The 20166-nt window shown below is 34.3% G+C and overlaps 3 protein-coding genes and 1 non-coding gene across 4 annotated transcripts; 2 read left to right on the top strand and 2 right to left on the bottom strand.

The window, feature by feature from the left end:
- Positions 1 to 3510: 3510 nt before the first annotated feature.
- LOC125822581 (sulfite exporter TauE/SafE family protein 3-like) lies at positions 3511 to 6954 on the top strand. The gene is made up of 12 exons (XM_049501994.1): positions 3511 to 3872; positions 4401 to 4560; positions 4658 to 4858; positions 5044 to 5108; positions 5200 to 5239; positions 5352 to 5410; positions 5499 to 5585; positions 5719 to 5769; positions 5860 to 6081; positions 6286 to 6379; positions 6473 to 6613; positions 6700 to 6954. Exons 1-12 carry the CDS (start codon positions 3645 to 3647, stop codon positions 6780 to 6782), a joined length of 1431 nt encoding a protein of 476 aa, XP_049357951.1. The 5' UTR covers positions 3511 to 3644; the 3' UTR covers positions 6783 to 6954.
- Positions 6955 to 8949: 1995 nt separating this feature from the next.
- On the top strand, positions 8950 to 16239 carry LOC125822665 (ATP-dependent DNA helicase DDM1-like). Its single transcript, XM_049502097.1, has 15 exons — positions 8950 to 9090; positions 10142 to 10414; positions 10509 to 10595; positions 10948 to 11294; positions 11441 to 11630; positions 11761 to 11936; positions 12509 to 12578; positions 12661 to 12850; positions 13292 to 13387; positions 13469 to 13563; positions 13646 to 13765; positions 14565 to 14684; positions 15387 to 15485; positions 15563 to 15670; positions 15971 to 16239. Exons 1-15 carry the CDS (start codon positions 9022 to 9024, stop codon positions 16211 to 16213), a joined length of 2283 nt encoding a protein of 760 aa, XP_049358054.1. The 5' UTR covers positions 8950 to 9021; the 3' UTR covers positions 16214 to 16239.
- A 559-nt stretch (positions 16240 to 16798) lies between these two features.
- On the bottom strand, positions 16799 to 16870 carry TRNAE-UUC (transfer RNA glutamic acid (anticodon UUC)). Its single transcript has one exon. It is a non-coding gene; the product is annotated as a tRNA-Glu (tRNA).
- A 411-nt stretch (positions 16871 to 17281) lies between these two features.
- LOC125822249 (protein LIKE COV 3-like) lies at positions 17282 to 19491 on the bottom strand. The gene is made up of 6 exons (XM_049501630.1): positions 19212 to 19491; positions 18809 to 18861; positions 18588 to 18697; positions 18083 to 18250; positions 17787 to 18011; positions 17282 to 17697 (listed from the first exon to the last, which is right to left on the bottom strand). Exons 1-6 carry the CDS (start codon positions 19362 to 19364, stop codon positions 17591 to 17593), a joined length of 816 nt encoding a protein of 271 aa, XP_049357587.1. The 5' UTR covers positions 19365 to 19491; the 3' UTR covers positions 17282 to 17590.
- Between the last annotated feature and the right edge of the window lie 675 nt (positions 19492 to 20166).

The following is a 20166-nucleotide window of genomic DNA, read 5'->3' as shown; positions in this document are numbered from 1 at the left end:
CATATCATTCTCTCGAAAACCTCTAAATTGTTTGTATACAGACGCCATAATCCCCAACTGTATATTATCATTTCTTAACTCACGAATGTTTATTTTTCCGTCCTCGCTGATTAATTACATTTTCTCTCTAGTCGTTTGGTAGCTGATTAGGCTATTGATGTATTAATTAGATCACGCATAAGAAATAAAGGGTGTGTTTGGTATGAAGGAAAACATTTTCCAATTTTCTCATGTTTGGCTGGGTTAAATGTTTTCCAAATCAACTCATTTTCCTCAAATTTAAGGAAAATGACTTCCCTTCAAAACCTAAAGGAAAACATTTTCCAAAACTCTCTTTCAACTTCAAATTACAATTATTTTTTGTTGAAAAATTCAATTTATTTTGTTCCTACCCTCAAACCGGCCCCCCAACCCCCCCCCCCCAAAATAAAATAAAATAATAATAATAATAATTTTCAAGTTTATTTTTCAAGTCAATTTTTTTACCCCACCCTCACCCTCACCCCTACCCCCACGCCCTCCCAAAAAAATATTAAAAAATGTTTTTAAAAGATATTTCTAATTTCAATTTTTTATTTTTTTACCCCCACCTACTACCCTCCCCCCATCAGCCCCCCTATCAACGCCCCTATCAGCCTCCTAACCCCCTTTGAAAAAAAATAATTTAAGTTTGTTTTAATAATTATTTTCAACTTCAAATTTTTATTTTTTCATCCCGATCCTCGATCACCCACCCACCCTACCCCCCCCCCCCCCAAAAAAAAATTAATAATTTGAGTTTGTTTTTAAAAAACATTTTCAACTTCAAAAAAAATTTCACCCCACACTCAACCCCGCAACCCACCCACCCCCTACTCGCCACCCCTACCCCTCAAAAAAAAATTAAGTTTGTTTTTAAAAAATATTTTCAACTTCAAAAATTCATTTTTCACCCTACCCTTGATCCCCCCCCACCCACCTCCTACCAGTCGCCCCCCCTCCCCACCACCCCCAAAAAATAATTTTACGTTTGTTTTTAAAAAATGTTTTCAACTTTAAAATTTCATTTTTTTACCCTACCCTTGACCCCCCCCCCCACCCACCCCTACCAGCCCCCAATCCCCCTCCCCCAAAAAAAAATTTAAGTTTAAAAAATATTTTCAATTTCAAAATTTCATTTTTTCACCCCTACCCTCGACCCCCCCACCACCCCGAAAAAATAATTTTAAGTTTGTTTTTCAAAAATATTTTCAATTTCAAAATTTCATTTTTTTCACCCCTACCCAGCCCTCCTCCCCCCCGTACCTCCAAAAAAAAAATTTAAGTTTGTTTTTAAAAAATATTTTCAATTTCAAAAATTATTTTCTACTCTAGTAAAAGTAAAAGATATTTTTAAAAAAAAAATAATTCATTCATAAATCAAATACTAAAAATCTTTTCTACTCACCAACCAAACATGAGAAAATAAGTCAAAAATCAACTTGTTTTCCATGAAAACATTTTCTAGGAAAACATTTTCCTTCATACCAAACACACCCAAAGTGTTTTGGGAGTACTATGTATAATTAGAATATGTATAAGTTAATGAGGAAACTAATATTTTATGCCGGATAAAACATGCAATTGCATAACTAATTCCTACAAAAAATAATACATAGATTCTCTCATAACTAATCATTATATTATTAATACATGTATAACCTAAACTAGGGGTGTTCACGGTTTGGATAAAAACCGATCCAAACCAAAAACCCAAACCAAACCGATAAAAAAAACCGATTTTATTTGGGTTTGGTTTGGTTTTAGATTTTTGAAAACCGATGGTATTTGGTTTGGTTATGGTTTTATTAAAAAAAAATTGAAAAAATAACCGAACCGAACCGATGAATTATATACATATATTTTATTAATATACATACTTAATATATTGTTTTTATAAACAATTTTAAAGATCTTATACATATTTTCATTAAAAATTCTTTATAATTTACTTATTGAAAGCAAAAATGCCCAAGATGAAACATTTATCTTATTGATTTCATGTATATGAGTGTCTATGACAATTCTTTGTGGGATTGAAAATGTTATTGTCTCTTCCTTCTAGGCCAATATAGTGAATTTTAAAGATTTATTGATAGTAAATTTAGTGATCGAAAGTTCAGTAATTTAAGTCATTCTAACTATTTTTCGTTTTGAATGGATTGTTGTCACTTTTTTCACATTTTAAATGAATTGTTTCTTTTATTTTTGTGTATGGTTAATAACCGAAAAACCGAACCAAACCAAACCGATAATCACCAAACCGATAAATGTATATTATATTTGGTTTGGTTTGGTTTTGATAATTTTAAAACCGATTAAGTTGGTTTGGTTTTGGTTTTGACCAATAACCGATCCAAACCAACCCGTGAAACACCCCTAACCTAAACCAACAAGAAAATAGATATGAAACTCCAAACTTAGAACGAATTACAAATAACTTAGTGAAAATCCTGATTTCACAGTTAGTAGTCCTAAATATTAAGTAATCAGATGTACGTGTTATCATCATGATATTCATACCAATATGGTCAAGTGTAATTTCATGCTCTGAAATACATATATATCGTCAGACATGCATGGTTATATCCGTGCGTAAGATGATGAATTGGAGGGTTTCCTGGAAATTTCACATTAATAAGACATACAACACTGCTTCCCTCTAATTTTTTTAATTCCTAATTTGTGGAGTAGAAGCAAAAAAATAAATAAGGACTTTCTTTCTTATCTCCCTTTAATTTGCATATACACGACAAAACTACTAAACTTTGCAAATTTTTCGATGGTTGTTTAGTGTAGACGTAAGTAATTAACATTAAGAAACAAACACTAGTTCTATGTTTGACAACATTATTGAGTTTGAACGTAGGGAATGAAAATTTACTATATAATTTTATGTTGAGAAATTTCGAATTCTATGTCCTCCTAGATGGTTCCATTTTCCGCCCTAGCTCATTTTTACTTGTCATTTTTAAAGTTTTGGGATAGTTATAAAGAAAAAAGCCTTTCTAATGAGATGTGATCTGTCTAGGGCTAGCTGAACTAAGCCTCATCAGAGGATCGGAAAGAATCACTTAAGTTTTTGTATATTGACGGTGTAAAGAATATCTGTATCATCAAGTAATTACATGCATCTCTATGTAAAAATTATATTATTTTAATTCGTAATACAAAGCGAATATGAGGCAATTAGTAATTATATATCATCTTATTCTTAGGATAGTAAATGTAAATACGAAATTGGAAAAGATATAATTACACTATTAATATCTTTTTGGTTTTCTAAAGTGAGAAGTACGTAACTATTTTCGATCAAACTCTTTTATTAGCACAAAAATGACATAAATTCTTAAATGACATAAATTAAAAGGATATCTTTGTTCAACAGTACAAAACACGTAAAATGTCCATATCAGACACATAGCTATTTCAACTTTTACATATTATATATAAACGTAGGCAATAAAGGGATATTCAAGCATACAATATTCTTGAAGTTTGTTTTCTCTGCTCTTTTAATTCCCCTCAGGTTCTTCAAAGTGGAATATATATAGAAGTAGCCAATTAATTATCTCAAAGGAAACAGAGGAAGCTACTTCTATATATATTTCTTATTAAAAAAGAGAATGAAGGCGTTTTTCGTAACAGCAGTATGGATACTATGCTGGGGATTATTCATAATAAACGATGTTGGGATTAATGCAGAAAGGCTTATTTTGAAGGATAAATTAGAGCCAACTGCTCCTTATAACATTAGTTATGTGGAGAATAATGAGATGAGACCACATGGTTTTGCAGTAAGGCTTGTGCATTTTCTGTGGAGTGGAAAGTCCTCTTATGAGCACGTCTGGCCGGTAAGTTTAGAGAGCATATTCAATTTGTTATTTTTTTAGATAGTTTTTTCATGTGTGAACCTGATTCTTTGATATTTGAGTGCCAATGAAACTTGAACCTATATATCCAAGACTTGCTTTTTGTTTTTAAGTTCATGTTGAATCGTGTGACCGTCTAGCTTTTAAATGAGATACGGTAAAATAGCAGGCAGACCTCCTAAGTTCAAAATTTTACTACCACACATATATAAAATCAAAAATATTTTCACTTGTTTAATTCATGAAAATGAATCAAGTCCATGTGATGAGTGTGTTGAGACATACTTTATCTGTCCCAATTTATGTGATAATATTTCTTATTTATACATACCAAAAGGCATGATACCTTTTGATAGTTAAAAAATAATTTAATTTTTAATGGAATGATTTATCGACACACAAATATTTCTGACTTGTTTCACAGTCAAATAATATCACATAAATTGTGACCGAGGGAGCTAGTAATAGATATCAAGTAGTAAATAATGTTTTTTCTTTGGGAGCATACAGGAGATGGAGTTTGGATGGAGAGTAATTGTTGGATCCATTGTGGGATTTTTTGGTGCTGCTTTGGGAAGCGTCGGAGGGGTTGGCGGCGGTGGAATTTTTGTTCCAATGCTAACTCTTATTATTGGCTTTGACCCAAAATCATCTACAGCTATTTCCAAATGTACGTATGTATATATATACTACTTCTTTTTTTCATACTAACATGTACTTAGTATATATTTGTGAAGCAGTACTAAACTATATTGATTTTGTTAAAGGCATGATAATGGGAGCAGCTGGATCAACAGTGTACTACAACATGAGGCTGAGGCATCCAACACTAGACATGCCTATAATTGACTATGATTTGGCTTTGCTCTTACAACCTATGCTAATGCTTGGTATTAGCATTGGGGTGGCTTTCAATGTCATCTTTGCTGATTGGATGGTTACTGTCCTCCTTATCATCCTTTTTGTTGGTAACTATTCCATTCCCAAATCAATTTGATTGTCGTACTGAATGACTTTTTATATTATCAGTGTAGTTTAAGTACCTGTGACGAAATGTTAGAATTTAGAAATCTAACTCTCTTGGATTCCTGCCATGTACAAGATTATTCCATCTTTTGCAAAAGGCTAACTATAAGGAGTACATATGTTGTAGGTACCTCGACAAAGGCTTTGTTTAAGGGAATTGAGACATGGAAGAAGGAAACAATAATGAAAAAAGTGAGTTTTACATTTCTTCATGATTCTAAGTTGTGCTGTTTCTTTTCATGAACTCACTTGAACTTGATATCGCGCTACAATATAATCCCAGGAAGCAACCAAGATGCAGTTAGAGTCAGAGTACAAGCCAGGTAAAATTTTGGCATCTTTGAGTGCGCGATTGCATGAAAACAAATAGAGTAGCTAGTAGAAACATAATTAGAGATCATACAAGACGTAAATTATGAGTTGAAATGAATGCAGAGTCTGAAGGGGAATACAAGCTACTTCCTACTGGTCCATTAGCTAGTGTAGATGACACTGTAAGTACATGCTCTGTTGATATCTTGATGACTAAATTTAATTCCATTTTCCTTAACAACTTTTCTATGTAATTAATTATCCGATTAGGTTCCCATGCTTCGCAACGTTTACTGGAAAGAATTGGGACTTCTAATGTTTGTTTGGGTGGCTTTCCTTGCTATTCAAATTGTCAAGGTAAGCAACTACTTATGATAAACTTGTACATAATAGAAAAGTAAATAATCTTTCTAGTCTCCAACACATACTCTATGATATGCTGCTTTTTATTTTATTTTATACCAATGGTTATTCATTTATTTGCTTGCAGACGTACACCGTGACATGCTCCATCGGGTACTGGATTTTAAACTTATTGCAGGTAATTCCCATTTAGTTTGGGAGTTAAGTATATGCTACAAATTTTAAGAATGAGCAAGAAAGATGATGATTTCATATGTGTGTTAATTAGGTACCTGTTGCTGTTTCGGTTTCATTATATGAAGCAATATGTCTGTACAAGGGGACAAGGGTGATTGCATCTAAAGGAAAGGAGATAACAAACTGGAAGCCACATTTACTCTTCTTTTACTGTTGTTGTGGCATAGTTGCTGGTATTGTTGGCGGATTGCTTGGTCTCGGAGGTGGCTTCATCCTTGGACCGCTGTTTCTAGAACTTGGAATTCCTCCTCAGGTACATCTTGCCTTTTAATACTCCATATATCTCATTTGCTTCTCTGTTTCTTCTTTCTTGTACATATATAACAACTCTGTTCAGGTTTAACTTCTATATATTGACAGTCAGGTAATACAATAACTATTACCCATAATAAGTACTCGAACGATGTTAATTAGTCTCACATTGTTCTTTGACAAAGTGATGAAACAAATATGGCAGGTAGCAAGTGCAACATCAACCTTTTCAATGACATTCTCATCCTCTATGTCAGTTGTGCAATATTACCTATTGAAGCGTTTCCCTGTCCCATACGGTACGCAACATAGACAAAACATGAACAAATTATCTTCACTATAACTACGTTACAAGAAAGTTAAATCTTGACAGTTCATATTTCAAAATGCAGCTACTTATTTCGTTTCTATAGCAACAATTGCTGCAGTAGTTGGTCAGCACGTCATAAGAAGAGTAATTGCTCTGCTTGGAAGAGCCTCTATTATCATATTCATACTGGCCATGACAATATTTACCAGTGCAATCAGCTTAGGTATATATCAGTTTTCATCCTGCCAATTGTTTCTTTCTATTTTCTGGCCTTAAAAATAACCATATGTTATGTTGGATAATTGGCAGGTGGTGTGGGGATAGCAAATATGATTGAGAAGCTGGAGAACCAAGATTATATGGGATTTGATAACCTTTGTTACCATTCCTAGATATGCAATTTGGCTTTAAAACAAAGGCTAGTTGTGGAAGGATATGACTACTTAATTCCACATTGTAATAAGTCACATTTTCAATTTATATTGTGTCTATTTGTTTTCAAGAAGAAAACAAAATTATAACTTGGATCCATCTCTATTTTATTCGAGTACTAAATTTCTTGTACTTCGACTATTTTGATACCCTCTACAAATAGACTACAAGAATATTTCTTTTCACTTGGAACAAAAGTTTATTTAGGAGTCATTATTTTGTGGTATCCTATAAAGGCCTGGATGTTTTGCATAGTCAATTTTCAACCTATTGAATATTCTTTCATAATCACTTATTAATTCTTAATAAACCGTCTTAAAATAAATAGTCCACGTATAAATCTAAGAACCGAGTGATCACATGCCATGGCGGAGTCAAAATTTTTACTGACGGGTTCAAAATATGAAGAAGTAAATACACAAACTAGACGAAAGGGGTTCGACATCTTCTACTATATATAGACAATGTATAAATAATAGAATTTTCCATGGAAGAAGGTTCGAATGAACCTTAGTGGCAAACAAAGTTTTGCATACTATTGCGTTACTACTCTATACGCAGAAAAGTATTCCGTTTTTTAATTAATTAACCATTTTAAAGCATACTACATTAAATAAAATATACAAAATGTTGATGCAAAAATTCAAACTTGGGTATTGTGTGTGGATTGGGCACACTTTTACCACTGAGTTACGGCTCATTACTATTTTTGAGGGTGTCCAAAATACTTAATATATCCATATAAAGTAAGATTTGACCTATATATATAACAAATTTTTCTGATGAAGGGTGTTCAATTGAACACCCTGGAGCAACTGTAGCTCCGCCCCTGTTCCTAACCATTAGGTGGCTCCGCCCCTGGTCACACGTATGAGAGGTGTTACCGACACATGTCCCTCACCGATTGTGTAAATTTTTTCAAAGGAATTTAAATGGTCATTTGCTATTCCGCTCATCTTAAGATTTTTGGTTGATGCTTTGATTCTTTCACCAACCTCCACGGGCTCCATCATCAACTTCCATGACCCAACCACTATTTCTAGTCACCATAAACAACTACCTCTATAGGATATTGAGATAAAATTTAAATTTTGTTCGTTCCACTTTATATAATTATATATTAGTTAGAGCGGCAATCAATTCTTTTCTCAATTATGTATTTGAAAAATTAAAATTGAAAAAAACTTAATCATTGTACAAAATGCAACAAACTTCCTGGAATAAGAAGGATCATTTGGTGGGACAAATATAAGGAGTAATTTTTAAAAATATTTCATAAGATTGTTTTATTCTGTATTTGATAAAGAATATCATTTTGTTTTAAAATTATTTTCTCTCATTATTTTAAATATAAATAGTGAAATAAATTATCTCATATAAAAGATGAAATAAAATAATCTCATAAACTATATCTATCTATCTATCTCATCTTATCGACCAAACTATCCCCGAAGTATATAAACAAATTCGAATTTGATTGGCTCTTGACTTGTGTTACAGAGTTTGGACTTTTTAAAAATCCCTCTACCATACTGGTCAGCAGAATCAGCCTCATGGAGACAGATCAAAGTTTCCTCTTTAGTTATTTCTCTGCAAAGTTCAAATTTAATTGGGCCACTATGGATGTGACAACCGATAATTAATTTTTTACGGGATAACGCGACAATATGTCGGGCTTAGCGATGCTTGAGCACTATAACACGCGCGCGCAACGGTCATCCAAATCGACGCCATCGATGGCTTTCTTGATATTATTTCCAACTTTCTAGGGTAATCTTGTAACATTATTTTCCCGCCTTTTGGTCTTCTTGCACGACCATTTCGATTGCAATAAAAGAAAAAAAATTATCAACCTTTTAGCTGCAATTGCATTCTGCATATACAGTGCACCTTTTCCAGTGCCGCCCATTCTTTCCGGTCTCCTCCGGGCTTCGTTGCTCCTACTTTCTTCCGTTCGTTGAAGAAACTGATTCAGTATGTCTCTATTGCTTCATTCTGCATTTTTTGTGGTGATTTTGAGCATTTTCTTGAGTTTTTTTTTTTTGATTTAAATACGATTCCGTTTTTGTACTGATTTTTTTTCACCGGAGGAAATACTAGAGGGCAGATGCTTTACTTTGAGTTGCCAACATTCTTGTTTTGTTGGACTGTTTTTGATTGTGTAATGCTGCTTATCGGAGCTTAGGGTTTGGACTAAAAATGGTGTCCGATGAAGGAGTGAAGGACAGGACAGTTGCGGACTCTCCTGTTTCCGTCCTCGAAGATGAGGTAGTGCTCTATTATTTTGCGTATTTACTTATTTATTTTTGTAATGTTTATTTGTGTTTTGTTGCTTATTACCGTTGTCCCTGTTGACTTTCATTTAAGGTTCTAGGTGTTGTAACTGGAAGTTTACTTCATAGTTTGTAGGTTTTGTTGGTTACTGTATAATGTATTGACTTTGAATTCTCAAATCCTTATCCTTGAAAATAAGTCGCTAGCATCGGAGGAGGTTTCTAGATAAAAAATAATAACTTGGTTTCAAGACATTTTACTTACCCTAATGCGGAGAAGCGAGGAGGGGGGAGAGTGGAAGATTAGTGAATGAACTCCAAAGTCAGATCAATTTGTTTAAAGTGATTGTTACTCTACTAGTCATCAGTATAAAATGTCGTAATGTTTTTTTTTTTTTTTTTTTTATCTTTCGTGAGGTTCCAAGGCATATAGCTGCTTATTTTTTTTGTCTTCAGTTTATGTTTTTGATTCACATGCTGAGTTCTTGTATCATTCACCAGTAGCTGCTTATTTTTCTTGCTCACAGTTTATGGTTTTGAGTCACATGCTGAGTTCTGGTATCATTTACCAATAGCTGCTTATTTTTCTTGCTTTCAGTATATGTTTTTGGTTAATATGCTGAGTTTTGGTATCATTTACCAGTTATTTCTGTGTGGAGGTTTACTGAATCAAGGACACTTCCCTGATGGGGATTTAAGTTTCTTCGGTATCTCCTCACCTGTATTGCAGTTGTAGTCTTATTGTTTATTATGAATTTAGATGGAGGCATATTACCCCATCTAACTAAGAAAATGTTCTGGAGGTTGATTCTAGGTCCATATTAATCATAAAGCATAGAGTTGGTGTAAGGAGAATTAGTTCTAGTAGTTTGCTCAGACTCTTGTCCTGCTTTTTCTTTTCTGATTTTAGGTTTGAGGGAGATGTCATTCTGATACTTTTTTTTTCTTGTTTTCTTTTCCCTGCAAGAGTTTAGCTCCTTAGCTTCTCAAAAAACATTTTAATGTTATTTTTCTTCTGAATCTAATTGTCTATGCTTGTCTTGCAGGATACCTGCAAAGAGGACTTGGCTGTCAAATTAGAGGAAGAAGTAAGTTTGGACCCAGAAAATGGGGATGCCACTCATATACCTGAAAACATGGCAAAGGAGGAAGAAATATTGATAAGAGCACGGGCAAAGGAAGAAGAGGAACAGCTGAATAATCTCAAGGAAGCGCCCATCTTGAATGACACTCAATTTACGAAGCTGGATGAGCTTCTTACCCAGACACAGCTGTACTCTGAGTTTCTACTGGAGAAGATGGATAACATCACAACAACGGTATCTCCCTGACATTTTGAAGAATTTAAGTTTAATGTGGAAACGTTTAAGCTATTTTGCTTATCAAGTTCATTTTTTCACTTTGTATGAGCAGAACGTGAAGGAAGATGAAGAGAAGAGCGTTAAAGAAAACAAGAAAGGCCGTGGCGCAAAACGGAAGGCAACCACAAGCTACAACAATGTACACTTTTTCTCATGTCTTATCTTGAATATGTCATCAAACAAAGAACTCTAGTTGAGAGTTCGTTGGATAATTTTATCCTGCCATTAGACTGGTTGAATTTTCTTTTGGATGGTATTTAAAATTTCTTTCATTTTTGTCTCATGCAAATTACTAAAATGTCTAAAAAGTATGGTTTTGCTTTGAACAACATTTGCATTCACCCAGTAGGTCTTTAGTTTTCTGTGGCCCCTATACTTGTAACTAAAAATATATTTGTAATTCTTTTGGAGGTTATTTCCCTTTCTTAATTGTGGAAGGCTAATTTTGTTGTTACCTTCATTTCATTGAAACGGTTTAATAAATTGCTTAGAACAAAGCCAAAAGAGCTGTTGCTGCCATGCTTACTAGATCTAAAGAAGATGTTCCTATTGAAGATGCAACCCTTACGGAGGAAGAGAGATTTGAGAAAGAGCAGGCGGAACTTGTGCCCTTGCTGACTGGTGGGAAGTTGAAGTCTTATCAACTGAAAGGTGTCAAGTGGTTGATTTCATTATGGCAAAATGGATTGAATGGTATTCTAGCAGATCAAATGGGACTTGGAAAGACAATTCAAACAATAGCTTTTCTTGCTCATTTGAAGGGGAATGGGTTGGATGGTCCCTATTTGGTCATTGCTCCCCTGTCTACACTTTCAAATTGGTTGAATGAAATGGAAAGGTACATTAGCATCTCCATTCCTGTGCGATTATCTTGATGTTCTTTCTGTGTATTGGTAAAACTGCTTCCCTTTTGGGCTGAAACTGTCTTGTGTTATTTGCGTGCAACTACATGGCATGATATTTTTTTTCTATTTCAATTGAAAGGTTTGTGCCCTCAATCAATGCAATCATCTATCATGGTGACAAGAAACAGAGGGATGAGATAAGGATGAAGCACATGCCTAGGACCACAGGTCCCAACTTTCCCATTGTAATTACGTCTTATGAAATTGCAATGAGTGATGCAAGGAAATTTTTGAGGCACTACAGTTGGAAATATCTTGTGGTGGATGAGGTACCCACAACTGACAGTTTGCCTTTTAAACTAGTATTATTATTTTGTATCATTTTCTATCTACAGTCATTCCGTTTGAAAGCAGCCCATTTTGTACTTTTGTTCTGATATTTTGTTACTTCTTTCTTAGGGACATAGGCTAAAAAACTCGAAATGCAAACTGATCAAAGAATTGAAGCTGTTGCCGATTGAAAACAAGCTTCTATTAACTGGAACCCCTCTGCAGAATAACTTAGCTGAGTTGTGGTCCTTGTTAAACTTCATTTTACCTGATATATTCTCATCCCACGATGAATTTGAGTCATGGTAATCAGCTTATTATTCTGACCATTTTGGTCAAAACGCTTTCGTGTGACTGTTTTAAACATGTTTTTATAACTGCAATATAATTGAGATTTGTATTTATCTGCTGATCTTATATGTTAATATGTTTTTCAAAAGTAGCAGCCCCTTTTTCTTCACCTTAAATTGATTTGTTTGTCTATCTGGGGCTTTTGAGTTAAAACTTGTCCCATCAGTGATGGTTAGGCCATTTATCAGTCCTTCAACAGATATCCTATCTGTTGTGGTGTCTAATTGCTTAATGTGTCCCAATTCACCTAATTGACTTTCTATTGTGGTCTGCTCTTAAAACTCCTAATACGTGCTATTATTGTATAGTCACTTGTATTGGAGTAATTACACTGATTCTTTTCAGAGTTCATAGGGATGATGATCTACTTAGTCTATCAGTATGAAGTTGCATGTAGCAGGAGAATCAAATGTAGGATCTGCCACTGATTTGATCATCCCCCGACTCTGTTAATATATAAGCTTTAGTGAATGGCAATCATGAAGAATCTTGGTGTAACATATTATGTGGTCTGTTTATATATCAGGTTTGATCTGTCGGGGAAGTTCAGCAATGAATCTGAAAAAGAAGAGATGGAAGAAAGAAGGAGAGCACAAGTATGATTATTTTCCAGTATTATAACCATTTCTTTTCCATCTGAAAATAATAATCATCTGATTAATAATGTGGTAATTGCAGGTGGTGGCAAAACTCCATGCAATATTACGCCCTTTTCTTCTACGGAGGCTGAAAGTGGATGTTGAGCAAATGCTTCCTCGTAAGAAGGAGATAATTTTGTATGCCACCCTGACTGATTACCAGAAAAAGTTCCAGGAACACCTAATTAATAGGACGCTGGAGGGCTATTTGATTGAGAATGTGTCCACTGGTAATTAGTGTAATCTTAAATATATCTGATTTTGAGGGAGGTGTATTGGTTAATTACTTCTAGGTTTTAGGTTTGATCGAGAATGTGTGCTCTGGATTAGTGCAATCACAAATATGTGGCTGACTCTGTTATAATTGAGTTGTTTCTCTCTCTAGATTTTCGGTTTTATAAAGAATGTGTCCACTGCATCATTGTAAAATTTTAACTTATATCTTACTTTGAGGGAATTGTATTGGTTTATCTCTGCTATGCTTTCTCTTGTAATAAAACAATGACTTTCTTTTACCACACTATGGCATCGCCAGGTTTTATTTGGAGTGTCTTTTATGTTAGTTTTATCCTGTGAAGCGAATTTGTTTTAATGTACCTTCATAGGGTTTTAGTTATTCCTGGACCCTGTTGAGTTCAAAGTCCTAATGCCTTGTCTGATTGATTTTGCAGGGAATGGATTTAAAGGAAGGCTTAATAACTTGATGATTCAACTTCGCAAGAATTGCAACCATCCTGACCTCTTGGAGTCTATCTTCAACGGTTCTAGTATGTGATGATTATTTTGTGGAACTGATAATTGTGTGCTTGTGTTGGTAATAACCTATAATTTTGTTCTTTATTTGGCAGATTTTTATCCACCTGTGGAACAAATAGTTGAGCAATGTGGCAAGTTTCGCTTGCTGGACCGGCTGTTATCAAAGCTTTTTGCTCGCAAACACAAGGTTTTATAAGCTGTCTGGTGCTTCAAGGTTTCTTCCCACTTTGCTCGAACTATTTAAAACTCATTTCATTTACTGCCAACAGGTTTTGATATTCTCTCAGTGGACTAGAGTACTAGACCTAATGGACTATTATTTTAGTGAAAGGGGATTCGATGTTTGTAGAATTGATGGCAGTGTGAAATTGGATGAAAGAAAAAGACAGGTAATTGGTATTTACATTTTGATGCAGATTCAGTATGTTGTTGTTTTGATTCTGCTAAGGTCTGAACCAGTGATGACGTAGACAATTGGTACTGCACACATTGCATGTCTGTAATTCCTAAGATTGTCTCAATAGTTTTATTATTCCAGCTTCTCTTGCTCACAGAATGGTGAGCAGTTATGGCCATGGGATAGTCTGCATGAGTTTTTATCAACATCTGGGCTCTGGCTATCACCATTGGTGTGCTGATAACCTTCTAGTATGCCAAACTCTGATTGTGGGTGGAACTCCACTGCTCCTGATGTGTGTGGAATGTCTGGTTGAAACGTGATGGTGTGTACCAATCAACCTGTGTACTTTTCTCATGATTGGCAAGAGAAAGAGCCTGGGATTAATGATTTCTATTCATAACGTATTTTCTTTTGGGCTCTAAGTTGTTTCACTCTGTTTTTCTAAAAAAACTGATTCACTCTCCTGCTGAAGTCAGTTATTCCTTTCCAATTTATCTCATCTGCTGTCTCCCTATCATTTTTCATTTCAGAGCAAAGTTTCCATCTCCTTGGTTATATATTGATATCAAGTAGTTCTATGTTGCTTTGTTTTGCTTTGATGCAACAAATTTCTTAATGACTACTCTCACTGTTGCATTGTTTAAAGTTCCTCTCACTTGAACTCTCTCTAAAATATTTTGGCTCTTCTTTAGTTCATGTGCTATTGGAATGGTCACATGATCTTGTTCGTTATCTGTAAAATTCTTTATGAAGTTGATCCGTTTGTATTTTCCTTATTCGAGGAACAGATCAAGGAGTTCAATGATGTTAGCAGCAAGTTCAGGATATTTCTTCTTAGCACAAGAGCTGGTGGCCTTGGTATCAATCTCACTGCTGCTGATACCTGTATTTTGTATGACAGTGACTGGGTATGTTCTTAAAGACCCCTTGTGCTTCCATTCACTTATTCTAATGATTTTTTTTGCATGGTTTCACCCATTAAACAGTGCTGTAATTGACTTTAGCATAAAGAATTCCGTGATATCAAAGATGAAAGTAAGGTGTTTTTTTTCTCTGACAAGTAGGCTTTGAGTGCATCTTGAAGAGAACTGCATAGTTTCCAGCCTAAAGAACCAGTAATTTTGTATGCTATAGTTCCTCTCTTTTCTTATAGAGTAGTTTCACTTATCAGATACATCCTTGTTTGGTAGTGTTTTCTACCTATGTATTACTTATACATGTATTAGTTATACATAGTAAATCATGGCATTAACAATATGGGGTACTATTCCTATTCTAATACACTCTATTCAATTAATACAACATTCCCTATTCAGTATATTATTCCTATTCTAATATACCCTATTCAATTAATACAACAAACCAAACAATCAATAAAAAATAATCTTAGCATAATTAATCCCAACATTACCAGTACTCCCTATTCATTACTAATCTTATACACCCTACCGAACAACCCCTTACCTCATCAAAAGAAAAATAGTTATTGCCTTGCATTCACCTTTCTTTTATTTTCTTTTTCTGCTGTTTTAGTTTTCCTTGTTTGTAGCATTTATGAATTGATGACCATTTTAGATTATTAATAAGTTAGTTCACATTTTTCTTTTCAGAATCCTCAAATGGATCTGCAGGCAATGGATCGGTGTCACAGAATTGGTCAGACCAAACCTGTTCATGTTTACAGACTTTCAACAGCTTTGTCTGTGGAGGTATTCAGGCTATATCTGGAAGTGTGTTTTGCAGCTCTTTATTGCTCATTCTAATAAAGAAAATTTGTGTGTTTCAGGGTCGAATCCTCAAAAGAGCTTTTAGCAAGTTGAAGCTTGAGCATGTGGTTATTGGAAAAGGACAATTTAAGCAGGAAAGGAGCAAACCTTCCATGGATGTTACAGAGGTTTCTGCTTGTTTCCCTCTAGGAAATTCTATTTTTTTCATCCCATTTTGCAAATTCTATTTTCCCTATATAATCAGTGAGTTGCTATCTTTCAAACACTTCCTTGTATAGCAACTATTGGAGACTGATAGTTTTTGGTTGTTTACTTTTTCATTACTTGTTCGAATATGTTCCTGCTTTACCTAGTTTGTTGTCTTTTAACCCATTTCTTTTCTGTTGTATGCAAGTAACAATGCGACAAGAGTAGTAGATGAAAATAATAGGTGAATTTTGCTTATTAATTAATCTTCAATGTTGCAGGAGGAGGATTTGTTGTCTGTCTTGAGAGATCAAGACAGTGAGGAGGACAAGTTGGTGCAGACAGATGTCAGTGGCGAAGATCTGCAGAGGATTTTAGACCGTAGTGATCTACTTATCCGTCCTCCTTCAGGTGAAGATGGAGACACTGAATCATGTGTTAACGTCCTTCCTCTCAAAGGACCTGGTTGGGAAGTAGTTATTCCAACTGCAACTGGAGGAATGCTTTCTACCCTCAACAGCTGATGACAGTTAACATGTTTTAGAACTTATTTAGTCAAATAGTTAATTCTTGAATTATTATGTTTTGGGTAACCCCAGCAAAATTTTGTAAATTTGGGCTGCTGCTTACGTGGGTGAACTTGCTAAAGCATTGAATGATGCTTTTGGTAACAGCAGCAATTTTGTGAAGCTGTGCTAATGAAGTGGGTGAAAATGGGGGAAGAATAGATCTTTTTTTGACAAGTAGTTAATGTAACGTTACTCTAAGTAAGCTATTTTGGAACTCACTGAATTTACGCCTTGCATACAATGAAGTTAAGAGTGTATTTTATAAGCTTTGAATATTCTCTAATTTTGCTTGTCCATTTTTGATTATCAAGAGAAATATTATTCTTTTCGTATTTTACCCATAATTAGTCATTGTCCAAATTATTCCAAGTCCACTTAGGGAGTATAATTTTCTCCAGTTTAGTTTATCAAGAGAAATATTTTCATTTTTTATTGTTACTGTTTTCTATTCATCTACCAAGTCTATTAAGAGGCAAAATGATTTAGGTTGGACAGAGTATATGGGCAAACCAAAAAAAAAAAGTCGTCATAGAAAAAGGATTCCGTTACCGGGAATCGAACCCGGGTCTCCTGGGTGAAAGCCAGATATCCTAACCGCTGGACGATAACGGATGTGTTTGTCTATTATATGAAAGAACGATATAAAACGTAGCTAAGAGACTGTCGACAGGGCCTGACATCTTGGAGCCCTCAAAATCTGTGCGAAAATGACGGCATTTTAACTTCTACTTCATTTGAAATAAATTTATAAAGAATAACCTACAAGGAAATTGAATGAATTTTTACACAATTAGTGTACTTTAACCTTTTAGTACTTATAATTGTATGTTATCATTATCAACATGCATTTACCTTTTGATTAATCTGATTGTATGAATATTATTTAGTATCAGCGCATAAAACTTAGAAATGTATGCAAGTTGTTGAGAAGAAAGGAAAAAAAATATATGCAAAAAGAAATATATGCAAGTTGTTGAGAAGAAAGGAAAAAAAATATATGCAAAAAGAAATATATGCAAGTTGTTGAGAAGAAAGGAAAAAAAATATATCAAAGGCGGCCTCCTTTGTTGCAATCTGCATAGGTATGACTTATGAGTTAAGCTCAATTTCTAACTTGAGCTCATTTGACAAAATCTTGTTTGTTTAATATTGTTTTACAAAAAATCAGATAAATGTACCAAAAAATCACAAAGATCAGAAGAAAAAGATTGGGGATATATTCTTGTAAGAGCCTCTATCCTTGAATTATTAACCCCATTTCTACGTCTGTTTGTCCAGTTTACTCGTTGAGCAATATCTTTTCCATGGTTTCTTGTTCAAATGGTTGAGTAATCAAACTTGTGGAACTGCAAATTTTCCAACTCTCGGAGATAAAATAGATTGCACTTCCTGTATGTTCAGTACCTTTGGTACAGCCATGCCCCCGGAGATTACAATTTCTACATCGTTTGAAATTTAAACGTTGTTAAAAGAGATGAAGGTAAAAACTGCAAAGTTAGTTTGTCAAAACTCGAATTTAGACTCTTACCTATCCCCTCTCGAACAGAGAGATTGGGCCTCATAACGTCTTCAGAATTCACAAGAAATATATCTCCAAGGTAGAGGTGATTAGTTGGCACATAAACACAGCAGAGTTCCTCTGCACCTGTATTCTTGTGAAGTATGACAGTTGAAGTGATAAAGCCAAATGCATATTCACCAAGCCGCGGATGCCTTATTATGGCCACTTCTTTGAAGGCATGTGAAGTTTTATCTGGAAACAATTGCTACATTCTGTTTAGTATTTGGAACGTTCAAACAGAATTTCAAAATTTGGTAGGATACCTGGTGAAATTGCTGAGCTAATTTGCTTGGAGGCAGAGTAGATGTAGCTCATGAGGGGCATTTTTTTTATGAACCACTCTCCTAAACTAAGAAGAGATGCACCTAACCATGAAGACATGAACACCCCAACGAAGAAGATGAAAGTCATGGAGGTAACAAATCCAAGGCCTGTGAATCAATATGAACACTAACCATAAATGAAATGCGCATTCAACAACCGCAATAAATCTTTTCATGCTCAAAAGAAGGACCAGATACTGGAAGTATTTCATGTAGGCATTTCTCAGAAGAGCAACCACATACTCAAATTAAATATGCTAATATAGAATAGAGGCAATCAAATTGGAGGGACGTATCGGTATGCATACATAAAATGAGAGGCGCACACACACACAATCACTGAACACTTCAAACCATCTTAATCTTTGAGATGAGTCTCAATCTTAATCTTCATCAGTTTTTGTACAGTCAAATAGATAAGTACATAAAGATCGTAGGTACTAACCAAATACATTGATTCCAAGGTGATTATAGATCGGAGAAAAGAAGGCATCCACAAAATGAATGAACCACCAGGTGATGTAAAAAGTTATGGCTATGGGAAATAAGATGACACTGCAAAACAATTATACAGCATTCATGCAAATAAACCATTCAGCAAAGAGAAAAAGCACTGCATAATGATAACAACAGGAGGAACAGATTTCTGAGCAATAGAAAACTAACCATCCGCTGATGAACTTTTTCCAAGTCCAGCTACGAATAACTTTGCTAAATGCCTGCATAGAAGGATAACAATTCATGCTGCAATTCATCACGCTATCACAATTCAATCTCTATGTTACCTGGACTGGTTTACGGGTAGATATCCAGTATATAAGTAGTCACTGTGATTTTGCGCAATTTTTTATGGAGAATTTTCATGAATAATCAACGCACATTTGATACAAGTACGTCAAGGAAAATACAGGATTCATGTTAAATATAGTCTAAGCTTCAGGTTAACCGATAAAACGTCAATTAGGAAGAAGATACAGAAAAAATAATGACAAATGTATCGGATCAGATGATGGTAACAAAATGGCGTGGCACATTGATGAATGATACTGAGAGAGAGAGAGAGAGAAACCTCTTTGCCAGAAGAGTGATGAGACCTAGAAGAAGATGGAATTTTGGAGGAATGAGAAGGAGAAGAAGATTTGGAGTGATTAGCATTAATATTCTCAACGCCTCCCATTGGTATGAGAAGCTCTAATTCTCTATCTGCTCTTGGCGTCGCCATTAGAGATCTCCTTCCTTCCTTCTTCTCTTCCCCAAAAATGAATATGCTCAACAGACTCCTCGGCAGTTGATTCAATTCCCAATTGCTTTCTCCTGCTCAGCCTACCCTTTTTTTCTCCAAACAAAAAAGTGATCTCAAAATACATATTTAAAAGTTTGTGTCCTAAACTGTATAAATTTTTCTTATATGAGTTTGTTTAATAACACATAAATTCTCGTAATTTAGATAGTATTTAATATCGTTATTAAACTAGGTAGTGTATTAGTAATGCACAAAGTAACATGATGCTGCATTTAACATATTTTATGTGAATGTATCATGGTATCTTAATTTAATGAGCAAATAATATACATTTCACTGGCTTATGCCCCCGCCTTAGTTTTTGAAATTACCTTTATCTATCATATTTATTTTGCCGTATGGATTTATACAGGTCAAATCAGATGTAATTCGTTCTAGATTTGTAAATACATTGTATTAAAATATGATTCACATATATTTGAGATATATTGATTTTTTCCGTTGTCTTTCTTCTATCTCGCTCGCTTTTCTTTCTATTAATTTGTATTTCAAAATGTATCTGATATTAAAAATACATATATTCTATCTAATACTTTCTCCGTCTACTTTTAATTGTCATGTTGTGTTTTTCGAAAGTCAATTTGATTAATTTTCAAAGTTAAATTAGATTACATTAATTTGATATTTTAAAGAAAAAAAGTAGATATTCAAAAACTATACGAAAAATACAATAAATTGGTATCTTTTGCATATCAAAATGATGAAAAAATACATCATAAAA

Source organism: Solanum verrucosum, unplaced genomic scaffold, assembly GCF_900185275.1.
Source record: "Solanum verrucosum unplaced genomic scaffold, falcon-dt-bn FXZP01000103.1, whole genome shotgun sequence".
Classification (NCBI taxonomy): Eukaryota; Viridiplantae; Streptophyta; class Magnoliopsida; order Solanales; family Solanaceae; genus Solanum; species Solanum verrucosum.
The sequence above is the reverse complement of the archived record's forward strand: the minus strand, read 5'-3'. Positions and strand labels throughout refer to the sequence as shown.

Bases quoted from the DNA above. Each gene is read 5' to 3' on its own strand.
- LOC125822581 (XM_049501994.1), top strand. From the start codon at position 3,645: ATGAAGGCGTTTTTCGTAACAGCAGTATGGATACTATGCTGGGGATTA. The intron at 5,240-5,351 runs GTAAAATTTTGG...AAATGAATGCAG, and splicing joins AGAGTCAGAGTACAAGCCAG to AGTCTGAAGGGGAATACAAG. The intron at 6,614-6,699 runs GTATATATCAGT...GATAATTGGCAG, and splicing joins TACCAGTGCAATCAGCTTAG to GTGGTGTGGGGATAGCAAAT.
- LOC125822665 (XM_049502097.1), top strand. From the start codon at position 9,022: ATGGTGTCCGATGAAGGAGTGAAGGACAGGACAGTTGCGGACTCTCCT. The intron at 12,851-13,291 runs GTAATTAGTGTA...TTGATTTTGCAG, and splicing joins GATTGAGAATGTGTCCACTG to GGAATGGATTTAAAGGAAGG. The intron at 13,766-14,564 runs GTAATTGGTATT...TTCGAGGAACAG, and splicing joins TGGATGAAAGAAAAAGACAG to ATCAAGGAGTTCAATGATGT.
- LOC125822249 (XM_049501630.1), bottom strand. From the start codon at position 19,364: ATGGCGACGCCAAGAGCAGATAGAGAATTAGAGCTTCTCATACCAATG. The intron at 18,862-19,211 runs GTTTCTCTCTCT...CCTTCTATGCAG, and splicing joins ATCACTCTTCTGGCAAAGAG to GCATTTAGCAAAGTTATTCG. The intron at 17,698-17,786 runs GTAAGAGTCTAA...CAAACGATGTAG, and splicing joins CTCTGTTCGAGAGGGGATAG to AAATTGTAATCTCCGGGGGC.